Source organism: Vicugna pacos, chromosome 8 (assembly GCF_048564905.1).
Source record: "Vicugna pacos chromosome 8, VicPac4, whole genome shotgun sequence".
Classification (NCBI taxonomy): Eukaryota; Metazoa; Chordata; class Mammalia; order Artiodactyla; family Camelidae; genus Vicugna; species Vicugna pacos.
In genome coordinates, this window is record NC_132994.1 from 69,728,837 (window position 1) to 69,751,650 (window position 22,814).

The 22,814-nt window shown below is 37.2% G+C and overlaps 1 protein-coding gene across 8 annotated transcripts in view; it reads left to right on the forward strand.

Annotated features, from left to right (window-relative positions):
* The window catches only part of ARID1B (AT-rich interaction domain 1B), a 380,554-nt gene that overhangs the window by 126,391 nt on the left and 231,349 nt on the right, over positions 1–22,814 (forward strand). For all 8 annotated transcript variants that reach the window (XM_072966099.1, XM_072966096.1, XM_072966101.1 and 5 more), the window contains exon 4: positions 9,792–9,902. In XM_072966099.1, the coding sequence (XP_072822200.1) occupies positions 9,792–9,902 (111 nt within the window). The remainder of the gene's footprint in view (positions 1–9,791; positions 9,903–22,814) is intronic.

Here is a 22,814-nt window from a genome sequence, read left to right on the forward strand (position 1 = left end):
TCTTAGACTAACAAGCTCTGTGTATGTTGTATTCCAGAAGATTATCTGCAGATGTTTGACACATAGGGTTACTTTTAGAATTGCATTGCTTGTGTGGGCAATGGCCACCTTTTTTTCTGAAAGGATAGTGGGACCAGCCCCAGTTCACTGACTGATTTCCCTCACAGTGCTAGGCTTTTGGCGAGAGAGAGGAATGGATCTATGTGTCTTTGCACTAGCCTTGGGAGTGAAAGAAGGATAGAGATACAGGGTAAAGCAGAGCCAGTGTGTAAGTGCACAGCTGAGGTTTTCTTAAAAAAAGGAGGGGAGGAGAATTGTCTGTATCAGGATCACCTGGGGTGTTTGCTCAAGTTTTCTTACTCCAAACCATGGCGGATGGATATTAGTTAATATAGTAACAGTAACCCTCAGAGGTCATACAGCAAGTTGTGCCTGAATGTGGTGGAGCTTGCGTTTGATCCCAACTCAGTTTTAATCTAAAGCATTTACTGTCTTCTTTAGTATTATTCACAGTAGAGATACATTTTGTTCCAGAGGTAGGCTGATATGCAAGCCTTAAGGCCCCTGATACAGACCTTTGCAGTTGTTAACCCAGGGTTTTTCAAACTTAAGTGAGCATTAGAATTGCCTGGAAGGCTTATTAAAACGCAGATTACTGAACCCTACTCCCAGAGTTTCTGACTGTGTGGTTTGGCCTGTGGGTGAGTTACTCAACCCCTGTGCCTCAGTTTCTTCCTCTGAAAACAGTACTTACTTAACGGAGTTGCTGTCGAGGCTACAAGCTGACTCAGTGAGTGAAACACGTGGAAGAGTGCGTGGTGAGTAGCACGTGTTACCTCACTGTTAGCCGCTCCTGCCAGCAGCGTCACGGCCTCAGGAGAAAGTCCCAGTTCGGTGGGTCAGTGAAATGTTTGATTCTTATTCTTAAATGTGGTTGTAAGTAATGTAAACAACAATAGCTGACGTTTATTGAACAGTTAAGTGTCACAGTGCTGTTTGCTTAAAGATGGTCTCTCCTTTAATCCTTAATGCAACTTTTGGGGGTAAGTTCCTGTATCTTGGTTTTATGGATGAGGAAATTCTTTGGGTAGTAAGTTATAGAGCTGGGATTTATTTTTACTCTGATGATGATGATGATGATGATTATTACATACACTATTTTTCCCTGTAAAAAGCACAGCTGGACATTTACTATGGCTAGTTTGCCTTACGGGTTTATTAAAATAAATTAATCTATTAAAAATCTTATTTATTTGAGTCCTTAACTCTTGAGTATCTTCATATTTCTGTTTGGTAATTTAGGAAATAGGATTTTAGACAACCACGTGGCTTCCGTCCTCACGCTGGACCCCTTGTTAGTTTAAGAAGTTTTTGCAAAAATCTAAATAAAATAAAATTAAAAACTTCTTAAGTCTTGAATGCCAGAGTGGTGGCCTGGGGTCCTAACTTGATTGACACAGGGGACACAGCTGCTCTTGCTGGTGGTCCTCTCTCTGTTCTCCAGTCCTCTCAGGGTTCCTCTTTGCTGCAGGTGTAGGGGCAGCTGCAGCCTCATGTGTACTGGTAAGTCGTGTGTCAGAGTAACATTCTTGTTGATGGCAGGCTACAACTGTAGTGAGGAATCTATTATCAATATTAATGAGACGTATCAGAAAGAACGTTTCATAAAGTAGCTTGGACAAGCCTGTTGTTTTTCTAGAATATTTTTCTAAAATATGGAAATAATTGTTTTTTGAATTCTTAGAAAATAAACAGTATTCTAAACCTAGCCTTTGGACTCATTGGTATATATAGTGTATTACAGGGAATATGGCTTTGATATAAACTTAGGATCTGTCTATGGAATCAGTAGGTAAAAAAACATTTGAGCTTTGGTTGTGTAATTTTCTTTTTTTAACTAATATAAAAGAGCAAGGGTAAAGGAAGATGTAGAAGAAAGTATTGATATAGACTTGGAACTAAAGTGATCTCCCATGATCCTAAACAGATGCCAATCATGATATATAAAAACCCTGTTCATTCAGCACTGGGAGACACTGACCCTGAACCTTCCTGGGTTAGCTCAACCCAATATGGTTTCCAGAGTAGGAGACTTAGAAAAACTTGTTCAAGGTCGCACAGCTAGTGAGTGCTCTTGAAGTTGGAATTTGAGCCTAAATTGGTTTGACTCAAAGGTTCTTGGTCTTTGGAGAGATCTGTCGCTGGAGAAGGCATCTTGGAGTCAGTGAAATAGGAAACTGGGCCTTTAACAGGCTGGTTCAAGGTAAATGTAAGATTGTAAGATTTAGGCAAGGAGGGCAGCTTGGTCAGGAGATGCGGTCCAAAGGGTCACTGAGTCAATAGTAAGGAGATTTAACCTTGGGGTTCCAGGGGAGAGAGAAACAGGCAAGATTAATTTGTTTAAGATTATAGAGGGATTTTTTTTTAAAGACAGCTAAGTATTAGGATTAAGTAGTACAGCAAACATGTTAAAGATAAAATGGGAGGTTAAGAAATTGTGAACGATTAAATGATCAATGCATAGTAGGCTTTCTTGGGAGAGCGAGGACTGAAGGCAAGGGACCAATTAAAAAGTTCTTGTAGTCCTTCGGGTGAAAGCTGAAGTCAGCATCACAGTCTTAGCCCCAGTTCTGGATTCCTGAACTTGTCTTTCATACTGTTCACTCCATTTTCAATTAAATGGAAATTTTCAAACAATAAACAGAAGGAGACAGAGGTATAATGAGCTCTGTGCAGCCATCACGCAGCCTTCAGTGATTATGTGGCCGGTCTTGTATGCAGGCTCTCTCTCCCTTCACCGCCAGCTCCCACCCTCAATATTATTTTGAAGTATATCCTGGATAATGTATCATTTAATCTGTAAATATTTCATTATATAGCTCTGAATGATAAAGAGCTTTTAAAAAGAAACAAACATAATACAATTATCACACTTAAAATACAATTTTTTCAGGGAACTATATTCAGTGTCTTGTTAATAGCTTATAATGAAAAAGAATAGGAAAAGGAATGAATATATATATATATATCTAAGTGACAGTGTTGTACACTAGAAACTAACGTTCTAAATCAACTGTAATATAAAAAAATGTTAAAAATACCATGCTGAGCATACAGTAAGGGCTCAGTGAAAGGCAACGAATCAAACCACACACAGACACACACAATTTTTTCATGCCAATTATCCAATGTTCAAATTTCCAGTAGTTTCATAAATGGAAGAAATGTTTTTGATTAATTTATATTCTGAGGTAGTTTAATCAAGATCCAAATAAAGTCCGATCCTACAATTGGTTGTTACCTTTTCATCTCTAGGGTTTTCCTCTGTCTCCATCTCTCCCTTTCTCTTTTTCTTTTTTCTATTACAACTTACTGAAAAAACTGGGTTATTTGTCTAGTAGAGGTTCTCACAATATGAGATTTGCTGATTGATTTGCTGTGGTTTAATGTATTCCTCAGTCTTTTTTAATTTCCTGTAAACTGATAGATATATAAGCTTTATCAAACTCATTAGCAGGATTTTTTTTTCTTTTACTAGAGTATTTCATTGCTGTTTTATCCATTAGGAGGTAAAGGATGTGTTGATTTTTCTCTTTTTTGATGGCACCATTGATGCTCACCATAGTCTTTCCTTCCCTCTAATTTCCAGTAAATATATGTATATATACACACACACACACACACTTTTTTTTTTACTACATTCTTTTGCAGACATCTTTTTGCCTTAAGACTGCCAGTAACAAACAGCAAAATGTGTTTTGTAGCACATTGCTACCAGGCAGTATAGCTGTTAACATGATAAATATTCTTGGACATGAGCCCAAGTTTTGTTCAGTTTTATGTGTTTGTCCTCATACATTTATTTTTGAATTGCTGTATCTAATTCTAAATGTAAGCTCTTAGAAGGCGTTCAGTCATTCACCAGGCTTTTGGGTACCTGTTGGTGCTCAGTGCTGGGAACCCCAAAGGAAGTATTAGTTTAGTTCAGGAGATACACAAGCAAATAGTTCAAGAATTTATAATGCTGCATTTTAGGAGCACATCTGAAGTCGGCGTGAGGTTGTTGTTTGGGGGTGTGGTGGAGCTAATTTCTAGCAGGATCTTGAGGACAGCCAGATGCTTTGCAGACATGGAAAGAAGGGCATTCACCTGGACCGAGAGGGCTGCACGTGCAGACAGGTGACCCTCTGGGAGCCTGTGAGCAGTCAAGTGGGTGAAGCTGAGGACTTGCACTGGGCCCCGGGGAAGGCCAGGGTGAAGCTGAGGTGGCAGCTGGAGGTTGTTTGACAAGCTTTTCTGTGCCAAGCCGAGGACTGTGGGCCTCCTTCTGCAGGCACGCGGAGGAGGCCTTTTCCAAGCAATAGCACGCCGTGGCTGTTTGTATTTTAGCAAGTCTGCTCTGGTGGTGTGGCAGGCACGAGGCTGCAGTGGAAAGGGGCTGGCAGTTGGAGGAAGAGGAAGGGGATGGACTTGGCCATGATTTTAGGTTTGGTCATGTGCAGATGTACACGGATAGTGAAAGGGATGAGGTGTGTGGGAAGGCTCTGAGGAGCCCCACGTGGATGGTGACGCCCTTGATGAGGTGGTAACCTGAGGGAGGAGGAGCAGGTAGGAGAGTCATTTCTTCACATTATGAGTGCAGGAGACTTGTTTGTAATGCAGATAAAGTATATTGGACTTGAAGCAGAGAGATTTGGGAATCACCACCATCCAGGCGTCAATGTGGAGTCCTTGGGTGAAAGAGAGGAACCAGCTGAGGAGCCTTGAGTGAACGTCATCTGAGGCGGTAGGATGGGTCTCTCTATCTTGCTTTCCATCAGCCTGTGGGCTTGAAACAACTATTTGATGATAATGAGTGGTAGGGAGAGTGGCCCTGTATTCAAATTTGTAGGGGGTTTTGAATGTTAATATTTCTTCTGTTCATAATATTGTAATTGAATGTTTTGGAAGTATCCCATATATAAAATACTTAAGTTATAATTTTTGAAAGAGGAATTTAGGAGAATAAGAGGAAGTGTAGGATAATACCTTAAAAAGTTAACTTAGATTAAATCCTTATTATGATGGTGCTTGAAGCTTCCTGCTGTCTGTGAAGTACAGTGGGGATTTGTCTACCACGTTGAGCTACTAGCCCTGTGCTCAGACTCTAGCTGTGCGAGTTGCTTAAGGTTTTGTTTCTTCATGGTAGAAGACAAGGTGATGGGTAATAGGGACTTTCTCATGGGGTTGTCGTATAGACAGGCTGCTCGGTGCCTGTCACAGAGCCCCGCCTGCAGTGTCAGCTGGCCTGGCAGCAGTGTTTCCATTAGGGCGTTCCTGAGGACGCAGGTGGGTTGACGGCACCATTCTCAAAATAGGTTCTTTATAGATTTTTATTGTTTTCTTTTTGGAGAGGATATTTTAAATTTATAAATGTACAAACTAAAAATAGGTCAGTAGCACGCAAAGTTTCTCAAGCAGAGTGACGGTTTCACTTGCGCGGGGCAGCCCTGCGTGGCCAGTGGGCGTCGTCTCTGTGGAGCTGAGCCCGTCTCCCCCCACTGCCGCGTCGTACATGCAGGGACCCTTTCTGTGTCCCGTCGGTGGTTGGGGTTGATGGTAGGAGTTCACAAAGCAGGAAGAGAAAAGGAGCAAGAAATTATTCTGAGCTAGACGTTGCAGGGTGTTTTGAGGCTACTGAGATCCCCGTCACCTCACTCTGGATCACTGTGGTAGTAGTAAGTGCCATCACCATTCTCTTTCGGGTACATCTGTACTTCATTTGATTGTTGAGAAAACATCTCTTAAATATCACGGTAATAATCACATGTTCTAGATCTAGAAGCCATAGTGGCTCCCTGTTGCTTTTTGTTTCAGATCTGAAGCTCCCTGCAGGTCTTTAAAGACAACCAGGTTTTGCTAACTTCTGGACTTATCCTTCCCAGCCTCTTGGTACCACAGCCATTTGTTTGTCTAAGCTGTTGTCTTTTGTTACTGTCTACCCACCCTCCCACCTCTTCCCAGTCTCAGTTTGCTGCCTTTTATACTGTGGTTAGGCATATTGTGATGCTAAGATAAACATCTTTAGTAGAGTGATGGACTGTTAGTGTAAATTGACACTTTCTTTGTTGAGAGCACTTTGCCAGCCTCCATCAAAATTTTAAATGTACCAGCCCTTTGGCAGAAATTCCACTTGTGGAGATTTATGCTACAGAAATATTTCACTTGAAGATGTTTGCACAAGGATGTTCTGAGAACAACCTAGATGTCCATCAATAGGGGACTGGTTAAATAAGCCACAGGACTGACAAACAATACAATACTATGTAGCATAATAAAAAGAATAAAGTAGATATTTAGATGCAGATAAATAAGGCAATCCACAATGTATTGCTAAGGGACCAAAGAATAGACTGTGTACAAAAATATATCCTCATTGCTTTTGAAGGAAGAGGGGTTTAAATTTATTTTTGTACTTGGTTATGCACTGAAAGATTGTGGAAAGATAAATAACAACCCGTTAGCAGGAACCTTTGTGGAGGGAATCATGGGAAGGAGGAGGCAATCTTTCTTTTCATTGTTTATCTCTTGGTATCTTTCAAATGCATACCACGGGAATATTTTTCCCTTTTCATTTTTGAAAGATTTCCTGGACATTTTATTCTACATTTTCTTCAGAGTCTCATGTTGCCATTAGTACTTAATTCTTTCATTATAAAAGAAAAGAAGCACTCTTGCTCCTAACCTTTCCAGTGTACCCAGGTGACAGTTATCACACTGTAAGATGTTAAGTACCCAGCAAAGGGAGTGGTCCATGCAAGGTTTTCAGTATAAATGTCTAGACATTTGTTAAAAGTAAAACATCTAAGTGAAAACTTCTGAAATAAATGTGTAAGTGCCCCTATCTTTAGCTCTTTTCACACTTCTGTTGTTTCTTGAGTCAGTCTCCCTTTACCTTTGACCCACAGCATAAAGAAGGTTAAAACCAGAATCCATCAATGGTGAAAAGTTGTGGGTGAATTGAAGAAAAATAATACTAATAAAGGACTCTGAGAGGGTCAACCACATTCCCCTTGTGTGGTTCTTCTGTGTTGCAGTATTATCACAGTGTAATATTCTCTTCAGCAGTCACAGCTGTGTGTACATATGGCAGAAGAACGCAATGACTAGTGTGTGAACTGGTGTACAAGCTAGTGTGTGCTGGTTTAAACTTAGTAATAACAGAGATGGCAATGATGTGTTAAAAATGAAAGCTGTACTTACTGGTTTGTTTATGCTTTGTTGTTTGTTTACAACATGTGATGCTCAACGTAGTTCTTATTTTCTGATCCTGACACTGCCCTCGAATTGTCTATTAAATTATTTATTCCTACTTACTCTTCCTGAGATGAAAATAAGTACCTACCAGAGAGTGAATATAGCTCTGAAGGGGAAAAAGCACAGGTCTGTTATGAGATAGAACTTTTATCTCTTTATTAAAGCTGCCAAGTGTAGACTTTATAGCCCCTGTGTAAGTTGTATTCAGGTGATGATTGTTTTAGGTTAAAACCTGGTTACCTTTTCTGGATGTTCTCTCAGTTAAATGAACCCTTCTGCTCAACCTAAATTGAGGCAGAGCAAGTTCCATTTTCAGTGATCCTCACTAAATTTTGTTGGTTTTATTTCCAACTGTATTTAATAATTGAAAGCCTCGTGTGGTTAGGAAAGCCTTAAAAAATGAAATGTAAAGTCATAGTAAAATTTTCTGATGGCTTTCTTAGTCTGTTAGTTCAGTGCTGCTTATTTTAGCGGGGACAGCATCTGAATTAAAATGTGTGTTTACTGTAGTTGTAATGTTCTTTTTCAACTCTTTTAAAAATCAGTCCATTTAACTACAAAGAGAAAACAAAAGGAAATTTAAAAGGCTAATAAGCAGAGGGCATGTGAGCCTGCCTGTTCCTGTTTCTTAACAGAAGTTTACTAAAACAAGTATCTGAGCACTGCCCGTAAACCTTGTGTGCACAGACGCGTGTTTGAGGCGCAGGCAGGGATCTGCTCATTTGTTTGCCCGTTGTGAGGCTGTCCTGCACCTTTGTGGGGGTTTTTGTAACAGAGTGAAGGCCCCTGAATGGAGGCCTTGTGCCATGCTTGATTTGAAATCCTCTCTGTTAATCTAAAGGAACCTGCAGGACACGCAGCTGGAAGTCCATGTGACAAGTGAAAGTCTGGGATCCAGAGCAAGTGGTGTGTGTGGAGGGTAGGGTGTGAGAATGGTAATCATCTTTGGCTTTTGTCCCCTGCAGCCTAATTGTTACCCTCTGCCAGCAGCCAGACTGAAGAGTTACCCTTTTAAGTATCCTTGGATTGCCTGTGCTCAGAGACCTCACCTAACTGTTATCAGATAAAAACCTGGACACCTTGTTGTGATTCTCTTACAGGAGTGCAGTACTGACTGGGCATTCTACATCACTGGTAGCGGTTAGGTATCTTGATTGATTGTGTGCGTGTAGATGTGTGTAGGTTTATGTGAAGAGAACGAGTTGCTGGGGAAGTGCTGGATTGTTGGCATGTTCTTCAGAACCTGTGTGAAGGCAGGTTGCACCAGCACTTGGCTAGTTAAGTCTAGTTGGTACAGCTTGTGTGCTTTTAGTACCAGCTATTGGTGCAAAGTTTCTTGGCTTCAGAAGCTGTGTAATTTTAAGTGTATACCGTGTGAGAAAGGGTAGGCCAGCAGGAGCTTTTTATAGGGTTTCAACTGATTAACATTAATTTTTAAAGTAATATTTTGAGGATTTAACAGAAGTAGAATTTATATATAATGTTTCTTTAATTCTAACACATATTTAAGCTGACAGAGGAAGGGAGAGAATTTTATTTTTAAGTGATATTTTCCATTCTTTTTTCCTCTCTAATCAGAAACTGGTTCTTCAACTCTCAGTGCCAATTAAGACATGCTATAATGAGCATTTAACATTCCGTCCTGCCGTCTGATTTCAGGTACAAATGGTGGTTGAATGTTTAGTAACTGAGTGTACATGAGACAGCCAGAGATCTGGTCTCCAGTAAGCTTGGTGTGGTGTAGTATTTGGTTTATATAACATGATTTCATCCTCATACCAAAACCATGCAGAATACCTCCAGGAAAAAGGTTCAGTTGGGTGCCAGAAAGGCTATGTTAACAGTAAGCTTCTTGCACCTCAGCAGGTTTTTGGGGTGTGTTTTGTTCCCCACTACTATTTTATTCTTTATTGTGGTTCTCTGGAAAGTATGCCACGGGAACATGTGGAATTCTGTACATGAGTGTTTATTGGTTTTGTAGACGCTTCAGAATACTGTGAGCTTAATAACTATGTTGTTTTTGTGGGTTACCGACAGGGCATATTAAAAGTCAGTTGATAGTAAATTTTTCATTGATTGCTTTAACATTTTCAAGGTAATATTAAAGACAGTTCAGCCAAAGTCAGAATTGAATAATACCATGAGCTTTTGGTTTCCTCTTGTTTGAGTTTGAGTATAACTGGCTTTCTTCCCCATCTTTTACTGACTGTCACCTTCCTGCAAAACTCAAATACGGACTTTAGTTTGTATGGTTGCATAATAAATTTAGTTGTTAATTATATGTATTTTTGCTTTTGAAGATTCAGTACTTTTTATATTTTGTTTTTGCTTTTGATAAAATGTTACAGAAATGATAGCTGTAAAATACTTATATGTCTGATTAAATGTAACATGAGTTGATAGTTCGTGATAAGCCTTTGGTACATTTTCTTTACCGGAGAAGTGCATAACCCGCTGAGAAATTTCTGAAGTGCTTTGCATTTGTGTTTGTCTAGGACATGTCTCAGGAAGGCTATGGAACGAGGTCTCAACCTCCTCTGGCTCCCGGAAAACCTAACCATGAAGACTTGAACTTAATACAACAAGAAAGACCATCAAGTTTACCAGTAAGACTATTAATGTGCTGATTTAGAAATGTAATTAGTTACAGATTTCTAAAAAGAGCGTTTGTTTTTTGTTTGTTCTACTTTATGTTAAGACATGGGGGAGAAGTTTCTGGATTTCAGATATATTTGTGGTTTATTAATTTTTTTAGAGTTTCCATCTTGAAGGAATGTGTAGTCTTGAATAAGTTTGTTTTATTTGTAGGTATCTCTGAGTCTGGTGATTGTATGTATCTCTGAGTCCAGTTGGAAGCTTTTATTTGGCTGATAGGTTTTGTGGCAGAAAGACGTTTCTGATGTACAGTTGTGCTTTGCATAGCCTGTTGCTTTCTGGTGGTGATTCAGAACAGAGATAACTATATAAGAGTTAAATGTAAAGGAATTCCCATTTGTCAAAGGATATAAATGATAAGATAAAGCATCCGGTGGTAGTTTGAATATCTTCTGGGATTTTATGTAATGAGAAATCACCCAATCTTTTTTCACCCAGAAGAAAGTATTTTAGTTTAAAACTGGAAAAAGCAACTGCTAAGTATTTCCTCAAGCAAGTCAGTGTGTTGGGTCTATATTCACTGGAGTAGTAGCTGTGTTACAGTATTATAGGGCACATGTTAATGCTCTTAAATAATTCATCTGTGCTTAATTTTCTTTCTTTTTTATCATGGGCAACCTCATTTAAATGAGGTTTTCCTTATGAATTAAAAGAGTACTTCTGTGCAAACAAATTTTTATATTTATTTTCTTGTTAAAATATTTTGATTTGAAGAATTATCATTACTGCTTAATCTCTATTAAGAAGTTTTATTTAAGATGGAAGTTCAGGCTAACCATAATTTTAATTTGAATTTGAAATATGTTCACATTAAGTAAGATTTATGATATTACTTTTAAACATTTGAGAACCGGCATTTGTAAAGAATGTTATACATTTGGTGTGCATACAATACCCATTTTTAAGTTAAATGTAGCCTTAGAGGAGAAGGTAAGTGATGGCTACAGAGTGTCTAGTATCTTTGAATCTGATGCACATGTGTTTGAAACCCTAATTTTTAATAGCTTTTATTTCTGTCTTCGGAGGTGGGTGAAATTTATTGTGGTCATTTTTTGGTCATATTGGAATATTTATTCTCTAGTTATTTGGTTTTTGAAGGAGTGGAAAAGGTGATGGATTCTATATTATGCTGCAAGCTTTTTTCTTTAGCAGATAGACAATTCACAGCTTGGTGAACATTGTGTGTGTGTGTGTGTGTGTGTGTGTGTATGCAAATGTTTGTGAATGCTGTTGATAAATGCAACATTTGCTGAATATTTGGAAATTGGCTTGTGGTTTTAAGGATTTAAATTGACTCAAGAGAAGCAAGTGGACAGTGAATTCCACTTCTTTTCCAAGATTTTCAGTGTTTCTAGAGGAGCTAGAAACTTTGTCATTATCTGGTGATGTGAACAGTTGAACAGGTTGGAGAATTTGTTATAAATTGATACCAATTTTCTATGTAGCTCTGATAGTTGGCACTGTACTACTTTCTTCATATCCGTTTGAACTTGGTGTCACTCAGTGAGCTGTGCTGCTTTTCATGGCTCTGCTCTGGGATGAATGGTTGACGTTAAACTAACGCTAGAAGGGAGTTGAAGTGTGGTCGTACTGCTTTGGGATGGTGTTTTTCAAGTTGAAAGGGGGCTCTTATATTCATTAATAGTTTGTCTTTCCAGTTTGTTCTATTTGTATACATTTAATGGCTTACTTTCTTCCTGAATGTTTGTCTTGCCTCCTTCCCAAGAGGATTTAAGGTTGCTCATAATATAAATTTTCTGAGGAAGCTGTTAAAAAAAGAAATGCCCTAGTTGGTATTTTCTTTCTTTTTTGGTAACTCACAGATAAATAGGATGCTGATTGACTAAGTAACATTTCAATAGTCTTTTTTCAGAGAGGAAAGTTTCTAGGATTTTATGGTATTCATCAGTTACTGAATAAATCACAAATCATAGGTCTGTTGGTGTTCCTACCTATACACCCCAGTCCCAATCTGTTAAGATGAAAATTGACTTTATTTAAATGAATTTTAGTGCTCCACTTTTCTTTCACCAGGCTTTGTTTGTATAGAAAATTTTTCTGTATGGGGTTTATAAATATACTTTTATTTATGTAGGCACTGCATCAGTATTTTGTATACAACTAAGGTAATTATACAGTTTTGGGAGAGATTTGTTGGTATTCTGTATGGCTCTAATATCATATATTTTAACTGTTATTAAATATTTGATTTATTTTATCTTACTTGAGATTGGAACAGCACAAGCTTTATTCAATGGCCAAAGAATGGAGAAGTGGAAACCTAGTTTGCAAATCAAGTTCTCCTCTGATTAAGTATTTTATTCTCTAACTTGTCTAAACTGATACTATAAGTACTGTGAAACTGTTACTTGTTATCACATCTGAGTTTATTATTGGGTCTTTTGTAGATTTATGCTGTGTTTTTCCTTTTCAGGTGTCAGTGATATAAATTTTGTCTTTTTACTCAGGGTTAAAGGCAATCCATCATATTTGTAATCTCTAGTTTTGTAATTTTGAACTTAGGAAATTCTAAGTATTATCTATACATTTTTAAAAAATGTAGTAAAACTGATTCTTATAATCAAGTCTTTATCCATTATATATGTGACTATAAAAAGGAAGCTTCTTAAGTAGTTGTTTAATTTTTTGCTTGAATTGAGCTAGATTGATAGGTTTTATATTTTTCTGCACGTGTGATATTTTCTTTAGCATATTTTTGTTACACAGTTAACTTTACAAGAAATTAAGTATTTCCTTATGCTAGATCTAGAATTTAATCTCTCAGTTAAGTTGTCCTCTTACCATTGTTTAAATTGGTATTTGTCTGTATTTGCATGTCATTAAATTCTTGGTGATCTTCAGTAACTAATGCAGTTATGTTTTCCAGCTGACTGAGCTCTTCAGCTCATGCACATAAAGCAAATGACTAATAAATTAATATTTGCCTTCTTGTTGTCTTGGGGCCATGACCATTTTACTTAGTGCACACAGACCTAAGCTCAGAACAGATCTTCCTTTATAATGCCCGCTGACTTCTCTACCTCTTAATCACATAGCCTTCTCCCTCTTGAGGGACATAGCTTACATACCCTTGGTATTACCATTGCTAACAAATCTTAGCATATAGCAAGTGATGTAAAAATTAGCTTGAGGAACTCTGTCTCTTTGGAATATTATCACTTAAAATTCAAGCACATATTATAGTTTTTTTCTGTCTCTAATATTGATGTGAAATGAAGCCATCATTAAGCAAAATACACAGTGGAAAGTGTAAAAAACTGCTATAGCTTATCAGTTCCTTTATTTTATAAACATTGAGTATATCTCAATTTACATTCTAAGATAACCACCAAAATATGATTTAATATACTTTTTATTGAGTCTTTTGTTACTTTTTCATTTCTTATGGCATTTACTAGTCATCCTTTTATTGCAGTTACTTTTATAGTTGTCTTGTGCCCCCCTCTCCCCATTAGACCAGGATATGTTCAGAGAATCTATTCTGTTTGTTCAGTAAGTATTTTCCTAATAGAATTTATGTAAGAACTTTTAAATATATTCTTCCCCAGTTTCGGAATTTTCTTTTAATTGCTCACAGGATCTTTTCCAAAGTATTAAATTGACATCAGGAGAACTTGCGTTCTCCATATGCTATTGATACTAAAGGATTATATGAGTGTGATGTCTGTATTAGGAGGGTTGTTTTAGTCTTAAAACCATTTTCTTTTATTATAAAATGGAATTTGAATTTTACCTTGGTAACCGTAAGCTTCAAGAGAAGAAGTGGGTACTTCTTTATAGTTAAGCTAAAAGTAGTGTGAAAACATTATTTTTTTAGTAATGTATATTTTAAATTGTTACAATAAATTGACAGTGATCATAATTTCAGTAAGTACAATACAGATAGATACGTTGTTAATAAAATATGAACATGTATAGAAAGTAGACAAAAAAAGTTTGATTTTTTTTTTTTTAATCTTCCTTGTTCTAAGCAAATAGTGCTTTCTCCTCCAGGGATCTGAAGAATTGCTGATATTTCTCAATTTAGAAATAACTAATTTGTTTCATTCTTCAGAGAGACCTGCCACCGGTTTATGGTTCAGATAGCAGGTCCGTTATTCTGTGTACCTAAGATACAGAATATGATCAGTCATATTCTAATGTCCTTTGAGAAAGCCCATCAGGTCATTAAAAACCTCTTCCTTAAATAGGAAGTATTTAAAGAAGTAGACATGAAAAGGGTTTGATCTTTCCAAGTTTAATTTGAAAAACCCTAAATGTCACATGGAATAGTGCTTATGGCACTTTTGTTCAGTTTGCAATTTGGAAGGAAGTACTGAGATTTAGATAAAACATATAGTTTATTTTTATTAATTATGTTTTTATTTTTAAATTGTTTTGCCCTTGGTGAAAGGAAGGAGGTAGTAAATGCTGGTTGTTCTTTGAAAGAGAGAGTGTTAAACAGGATATTGGAAGCCTCAAAGAGAATGGTTTGAAAACTTATTATAGTATCACCAAGAATATTCTTTGGGTGTTAGGTTTTCAACAGAGCATACAATGATCTGCCTTTACTGAAAAAGAATACTTTTTGTGTCTGTTTATATTTTAGTCTTTAATGACACTTCTATTGGGTGGTGGTAGATGGTCATGTACTTGGGGGCATGTATGAAAATTGATGACATGTTAATAGGGACATTTTAAGTGTGTGGATTTGATAACATGATTCCTGTGAATGATTGGAAACTGTTGGAAAAGGCTAGGTGAAGTGTTTTTAAACTGGATTTTCATTTTAACAAGTCCTCAACCCGTCTAGAAATACAGATTGGTAATAGGATCTTAACTGGGTAGTTGGCAGGTTTTTGCAAAAGTTAAAATTTACCAGGTAAGAAATAGATATATGGCTGCTGAACAAACTCTTTCCAAACTTTTTATTTGTATGTTGAGCTTGATTTAAATGGTTGTCATTGAAAGGTTAAGAGTGTATTTGTCTTCTGTTGATTGATTGCCCTCAGATCATCCCGAACATTTAAAAAATTCTAAGTTAATAAAAGAGAAACTTAATCTATTGTCACCTTATCTCAGTGTTCAAGCATTGATCATTCCCGTGTGCAACTGAAGACATCAGCTGTTTGTTATCAGAGCTGCCTAAATGTTATTAGACTATGATGAGTCTTGAAGTTATGAAGTCATAAAAAGTGGGCCCCTGTGAAGGGAGCAGGAGGTTCTCTGGGATGTGCCTTGTCGGGGAGAGAGACTCCCTGTACGTCTCCTTGTACATTTGGCATAGTTTTGAAACTGAAGGTACAGACACATACTGAAATTTTGGAGACGTGTTAAATGGAACATGCAACATTCATTATTGTTTCTTACCTAGGATTTACCATATTCTCAAATGTAATTTCACTCACTGGTCTGTTCTGTGTGGAAATGTCAGTACTTTTTGGATTAAGACTAAGAGAAGCATGTAAAGACCTTACTTGAAAGTCCTAATTTAGGAAAAGTGATTCTTACAAATGTTTATTTTCCAACATAGATTATTTCTTTAAGATGTGATACTCTATAATTTTATACCTCCAGAGTATTTTTGTGATATTGGTAGTCATTCTGAGAATAGACGAAATAACTGAACTTGGGCGAGTTGGAAAGATATGTTTCTCCCTCTTTCAAAACAATCTTCCACTTAAATATTTGTTCTGTAAATGAATATTCAATAAAACCTCACCAGTTTGGATTTCTTCCAGGTTAAAGCAGGCTAAATATATGGAAAGTTTGAATAAATTAATATTTAAAAAGAACTTTAGTTTGCTTTTAAATAACTTGAATGTTTGTGTGCAAAGTGTTTCTAAATTGAGATCTTTCAATCCTTTTGAAATAAGTGGATAATTCTAAATTCATTATAGCTAAGATATTTGCTTAGTGGCAATGTGTTATTTTTAAACATTTATTTAATTTTTAAAAACGCATTTTAGCTAAGCACACCCCTGCAAGCTTTTTTCACAAAATATTCTGGAGCTTTCCATTTAAAATATAGGGGAAATGAATTTTAACCCATTTTATAGGACTGTCAATTCCAAAAAAAAATTAATGAAGGAGTACTATAAAAAATAGACACTAGACAAAATTGCAGATGAAGAGAGGCTGAAACATAACTGATTTGCAGGATATTGGTTTTGATAATAGAAGGATAACTATGATCTATAGTTGATAAATGAGGCTCATTAAGTAAGGGATGATAAATGCAGATATTCCTGGCTAATGGAAAAGTCAGCGTACAAATTTTGCTGTAACAAATGGGGGCCTGGAAGGTTTTGACCAGCATTCAGCTCTTCAGATGACCCATGTGAGGCCAAGGGGCTTTCTTTGTGGCCCCACAGCCTGGGGTGCATGCAACTGTCAGGCCTGTCTGCAAATATCTGCAGAACCTTATCTGGACATAAGCCTCTCTTACCAGAGGGACGTCTCCAAGAGCCAGGGGGAGAGCAGCAGTGCTGGGCTTTCTTCATGAGCCACAAAAAGCAGTGTGTGTGAGGGATTCTCACATGTGAGCACGCGGGCACGGATGGAAGTGTTTGTCAGCAGCGTAGCTCCCTCGAGTTTTAATTTTAATTTTTTATGATAGAATGGTAAAGCAGCGGCTGTTCAGAGGTACCTTTTCTTAGTCTGACCTGCTGTTTCTGTTTCTATGAATGGCAGTTCTTGGCGTATTGAGCCAGAAAGCCCCCTTCCTCCTTCGTAATGCTCCTCCTATTCTCTGGTGTGTCCAGGGGTCGCGGGCTTCCTCCAGATTATTCAGGCATGGCCATTGTAAGGCGCTCAGTGCCTTTTACTTTATAGTATCCAAGTTAGGGAAATAAATTTTAATTACAGATTTCCACTTTGTGGGTAACTGAAGGCACACATCTGTTTTATATAACAAAAGATATATAACCAGCAGGAACTCATAGTAGCATTTGTGGACTGGTTAATTGCTTTTATTTTTCTTCTGAACTGAAAGTACCTATTTTTAATATTAACTCTAAGTATAGGATAGGAAATAAATATATGTAGAGAAGGTTCTTACCTGAGAGCCAGATTTTCTATTCTTCCTTCACAATGTAAGATGTTAGAGGTGTCTCTCTCTCATCTTTTTTCTTTGCCTTTGCCAAATTGTTGTAAAAGAACTGAATGGTCTTGTTTTCCTTTGTTTGGGTCAAGAAATTTTAGCTGAAAATTGTTACTGTGTGAAAGAAGATTATTGACTCAACAAGCCTTCAATTTTCCGTGAATAACACTCCCACCCCCTAGCTTCAGGAACATGCCGTGCATGCATTCTATTTTAAAATAGAGACTGTAATTTAAAACAGGCAGTTTGATGCCCCACTGAACTTTGTTTAAGCCTGGAATAAAAGAGGGGAAAAAAGCTTTAAGCCACAAAAAAGTGACTAAGCTTTCTCAACCACTTTTCTTCATAATGCATTCTATTTCAAAAAAAAAGTTTCTAGGTACTGTTGTTGGCTCTTTCCACAGAACCTGCATTTTATCCAATGTTAGGTTGTGATGTGTGTGTCTCTTCCCTTTATTTCATTAGCAGGCTGTCACTGACTTTTTAAAGTGTTCCGAGTAGTGTTCATTTGCAGTGTAACCTGTGTGCTGTGTGCATCTGTGCACATTGCCCACATTCAGTGTGTGTGAGAACATTAATTCTAAATTAAACACATGGTTTTTAGTATTTACTTATTGATAGCTAATTTTCTAGAGTTCTCTTGATTTAAATAGTACCTCATTATTAGACTGGACTGATAAAAATATTTAACTGTATTTTTTTGTTAGGTCATTATAAAAATGCTTAGCTGGAATCAGTTTATATTATGCCTTCTTTTTCTCTCCTCAGAAAAGAGAAAGTGAAGAGCTTATAATGACTTGTATGGAAGGAATGGTGACTTTGTTTTGATAAAGCAATATATTTTGACCTGGAGACCTGTTCTAATGATGATGTTGAATGGATCACAAGGCGAAATCTCCAGCCAAGGTTCTGGTCTTGAGCAATTCATGTCAGTTCTCAGGACCTGCCTGTCCTTGTCTGGAAGAATGAACGTTAGAAGATGTCAAATGAGAGAAGTGCAGTCATCTTGAAATCTTCAGTGATGGCTCCTGTACTCCCCTGGTGGTCCCCTACCCATTCTTAGGAGCCATTTGCTTTTGAACATATTTAAGAATTTGGGGTTGCCTAATTGAGTGCGTAGCCTTGTCTGTAGGTCATGGGGGAGCCATGGGCCTTCTTGTGGTCTCTGTCTCTAACATCTCAGAGACTGCAGAGGTCTCCCTCCCCTCCCCATGTGATCAGTTTGGGAATCTGATGTGTTTGAGTCTAGGGAGGTCTAGGGAGCAGAAAAGTTCATGTGAGAAATTGAGAAATATGTATTCCAGGTGTCTTTATGACCAATAAAGTGGGTGGTAGAAAAGGCAAATAAGGAGGCTGCAAGACAATGAAGTCTTGCCTTTGTGATGCAAAGTCTGTATGCCTTTTCCTGCTGGACGCGTGGGAGTCCAGTGGAGACAGTTCTCTGAAGCAGGATGATCAAGCAGCAGTGGGTTTTAATTTCATGCTGGTGGAAGGAAGGTCCCGATGCTCTATACCTGAGGTCTCTATTTACTTCTGGCACTCCTGGTTTACATTTGTATACTATAAAGTAATTGAGTAATAACTCTGCTTTTTAAACTGAGATTTACCACTAGTGGAAATATTAGCAAGCCAGGAACATGAAAATCTTTTTTTTTTTAATTTTTTTTTTTAATTGAGTTATAGTCAGTTTACAATGTTGTGAAAACCACTTCTTTTTAATGAACCCAAACCAGTTTCATGGATAATGCCCCTTGCATCACTGCGTTTTGTTTGTGTGCGCTTTTTGTTTTAAGTCCTTGGACTCACTGGCTTGATTTGGGTAGAGTGCCGTGTTACTCTACCCAAAAGTCTTACTTTTACTCCTCTTTCTGTCAAAGCATGAAATGTGTGCACTGAGGGGGGTGGTCATAGACTATACCAACCCACAGTTAAATGTTTTCTCTCAAAGTAGGCCAGAATGAGTGAACCTGGTGACCACTGAGTGACAGGACAGTACAGCAGTATCCTGTCCCTGTCTGAAACCTGCCCTGATATTGATTCTCTTTTTTTGTTTTCAGAATTTTCTGTTGTAAGTAGTGATCTTCATTAGTCTTTATTTTTCCAACGGATTTGGGTGGTTGAGTGCAGTGAGCCACTTAACACCTTCTGATGACACTAAAAATATGTGGTTGGTCTTTTGTAAGTATCTGTATCTGGATAAAATTTGGCTTCAAAATAATAACTATATACTATATATATAATAATTTATTGGATACCATTTAAAAGTGTCTAGTTTTATCTAAGTGAAAATTTCAGTTAATTGACACAGGAAACTGCTAGTAAAAGAAGAAGTATGCCCAGAGTAGGATTCTTAGTGAATACCTTAGTGAATAAAGTTTAATATGAACTTTAAAAACAGGACTTCCTGACGTCTGTTTTGCCTGCTGAAAGCCACATGCCACCCTATTCTTCTGTTTTTGAATGTCTGGGACTTTAGGTTACCGAGACAAGTGAATTGCTCCATGCCTTTTATTTATGAGAAGCCTTCATTTTCAAAATGCCTTTATTACCACTGAAGGCAGGGAGACTACTTTAGACCTATTGTATTATGTCACTAATGAGATTGACTCAGATAATTAAAGAAGTGATAGCAGTGAGAACGCAGAGGGAGAAAGTTGTTGAAATAAAAGGAGGAATGAATGGTTGATGCTTTCAAGGTCTTTAAGCTGAGTGACCTGGAGGTGTGATTGTGTTGCTGACAAACGCAAGGAAATGGTGATGGGGAGTTGGTTTAGGGAGAAAAGAATAGCCAGAGATTTTATGAGATTAAAAAGCAACTCCTGAGTTACTGTGCTGGAATTCTAGAAGTTCTAAAGGAAAGCAATTCATATTTGTTACCAAAACCTTATTTTTTGTATAGTTCTTCATGTAAGAGTTAAACCATTGTCATAGATAGACGTTGATGTTCAAAGAATGATAGCATTGGCCATAGCTTTACATTTTATTTAAATTCTTGGAGGCGATTTGAAGACTATCATAGCAGAGTTTGTATAAACAACTTGGAATAAGATGAGAGTGCAGTCTCAAGAAATAGATGAAAAAAATATATAAATGCCAACAGAATTGTATATGTGTATATATATATATGTATGTATATACAGTTTGGTTGGCATTCATGGCTGGTCTCATTTTTCGTTGCTTTTAAGATAGTGCAGTAAGTTTATACCCTAGTGTGTTGCTTTCCTTGGCTCGGGGTAAGTTACTTTATATTGCCTTGTTTGGTTTACTTTTGAATGATTTAGACTTTGTTCTTTTCGTACCAATTTATTTTGGAGGAACATTCCTTAGCTATCTCAATATAATTTCTTCTTTTCTGAAGCTTATTTTGAGTATATGGGTTTGTGAGCCTAGTATACAAATTTATGTCTTGTTTGTTTGTTTTCATTTTTTGAGGGTGACTGGGAGGGGGCAGGAAACCTGGTTTTAACATGCTATTTTTGTAATATGTTCTCTTTTATTTTAGAAATGGTTTACCCCTTTGATAACCATGTATTTCTGTGATACATTTGAATCTCAGCAAAGGAAATGGGACCTTAGGGAGATTACCATGAACTCTGAAGGGATTCTCTCTCTCTCTCTCTCTCTCTCTCTCTCTCTCTCTTTCTTTTTTTCTAATCAAGCCCCTCTCCACTTTTTTCTTTGGTTTTTAAAGTGCTGTCATTTCACTTCCTACATAAAGAGCAGAGGTTTAATATTGATGAGGTTTTAAAATTAAATGTGTGTGTTTTTACATATTTAATTTGATTCCAATTTTTAAAAAGTATCTCCCAGATGTGAAAATAGACACACACGAATGGCGGGAAACGTGGCTCAGTGCAGCAGCCAGGGCGTCTTGGCGAGCCTGAGCTTGTACCATTGCCGCAGCGGCCCGCGCGTCTGCCCCTGCATGTGCCTCCATGTCCTTGTAAACTTTGGATGTTGAACCTAAGTCCTTTTTTAAAAAAATAAAACCGGTGTTTCCCCACTTTTGATTAAGTCATGAGTGTCCTTGAATAAGTATGAATGTGCTCAAATTTCTCTAAGTGTTTTTGCTTTTCGTAGTTACTGCATTTAAGCTTTTCCTTGGCTGTCATGTCTACATGTTGATATCCTTGATTAAGGCACAAGATGTGACTCTACACAGAAAAATTCAATTACATTTAACAATCATTTATTGATTTCCTCCTGTGTTTAAAATTTTATACTAGATATAACGAAAGAAAAATAAAAATTAATTACTTTACTAGCTTATTATTGTTTGTTCTTTCCTATAATATATTTGGCAATAAGAAATCAATGAAAAAACACATCTATATTTGGGATACTTGTTATTTAAAGTACTTTAACATATTATCTCATTTTTACCTTTAGAGAACCATCTACAGAATCTGCAGAATTCATACTTCCGGCGTGTGTAATTTCAAAGAAATGACTTGCCGTTTTGTAGAAGTCTTGAATATTTAAAAGCAATGACAGCTATATCAAAATTATATTCACCTTTTATATAAGACATTAAAGTGGCATTTAATAACATATTATCAGTGCTTGTGTTCTTAAAAGGAGAACCCTGCCTCTCAGCACTTTTGTGAACACTTGGCTTGGTGGAGTAAGAATGATGATGCTGGTTTTCTTGAGTCACTTCATGAAGAATTTTATTATTTTTACACTTTTTTTCCCCCAACTTAATTTGTACTTTCTATTTTCATAGGGGTGAAAACAAGATATTAAAGGTCTAGCCATCTTTGATAAGACTTTTTGTCCCTTTTTGGGGTATCAGATTTTGAAAAGTGTACCTAACTACGCATGTTACGGATAACACAGCACGTTCCCGTGTGCCGTGAACTCAGCGTCACTCCTGGGTCCTTCCCTTTACCCCTTTACATCACTGCAGAGAAAACATATGTAAAACCTTCTAGTGTGGTACTTGCCACATACGTATGTGCTCAGTAAATGTTAATTTCGTACCTGTTTGCCCTCCTTCTCTTTTGGAATTGCGTTTGGCTGCCAGGGCCTGTTAATATCACTAGTCCACCAAACTTCCCTGAGATTCAGCATTCCTGTCCTGTGGAGGTGGAGGACGGGGACAGAGGCATTGCAGAGGCACAGAGATCATGAGAGCTGACTCTCAGCTAAAACTTTGTTTCACTGACTCCTCTCCTGTTACTTGAACCTCAGTACTTGAACCTCAGTACTGTTGACCTCTTTGGATAGAGAGATTGGTGTGAACGGCACTGGGGTTCTTCTGCACTCATTTTGATTGTGTATTCTTTGTTTTTATTTACCACATAACAGAAGAATGCCAATATGAGAAAACTACATTAACATACATTGTAATTTAAAATAATTTTCCCAATATTGTGCTGTCATTTTTAGTTTTAAGTGCTGCAGACTAAATTACTGGAGGAAGGGGAGGGTGGGAATGAAGAGGCAAAATCCTCTATGGTTCGTTTCTTGACTACTTATCAAAAATTACAGCTATATAGTTTAGGCATTTGAAATCTACTGATAATTCAAAAATGTAATATTGGTCACTGGTTTTATACGAATCTGTACTCCCAACAATATACTTAACTAAATGGCTGCAGTTTACTTTGGAGTTTATTTTTCCCTTGCTCTTTCCAACTTGTGGTATGAACAGTGAGTAATAAAATCACCAAAAAGAAGAGAGAGTGTAAATAAGAAGAAGGTATAAACAAAGGCATGGCTAGAAATCTACATTGCTTACAATAAAGTCTGCTTTAGA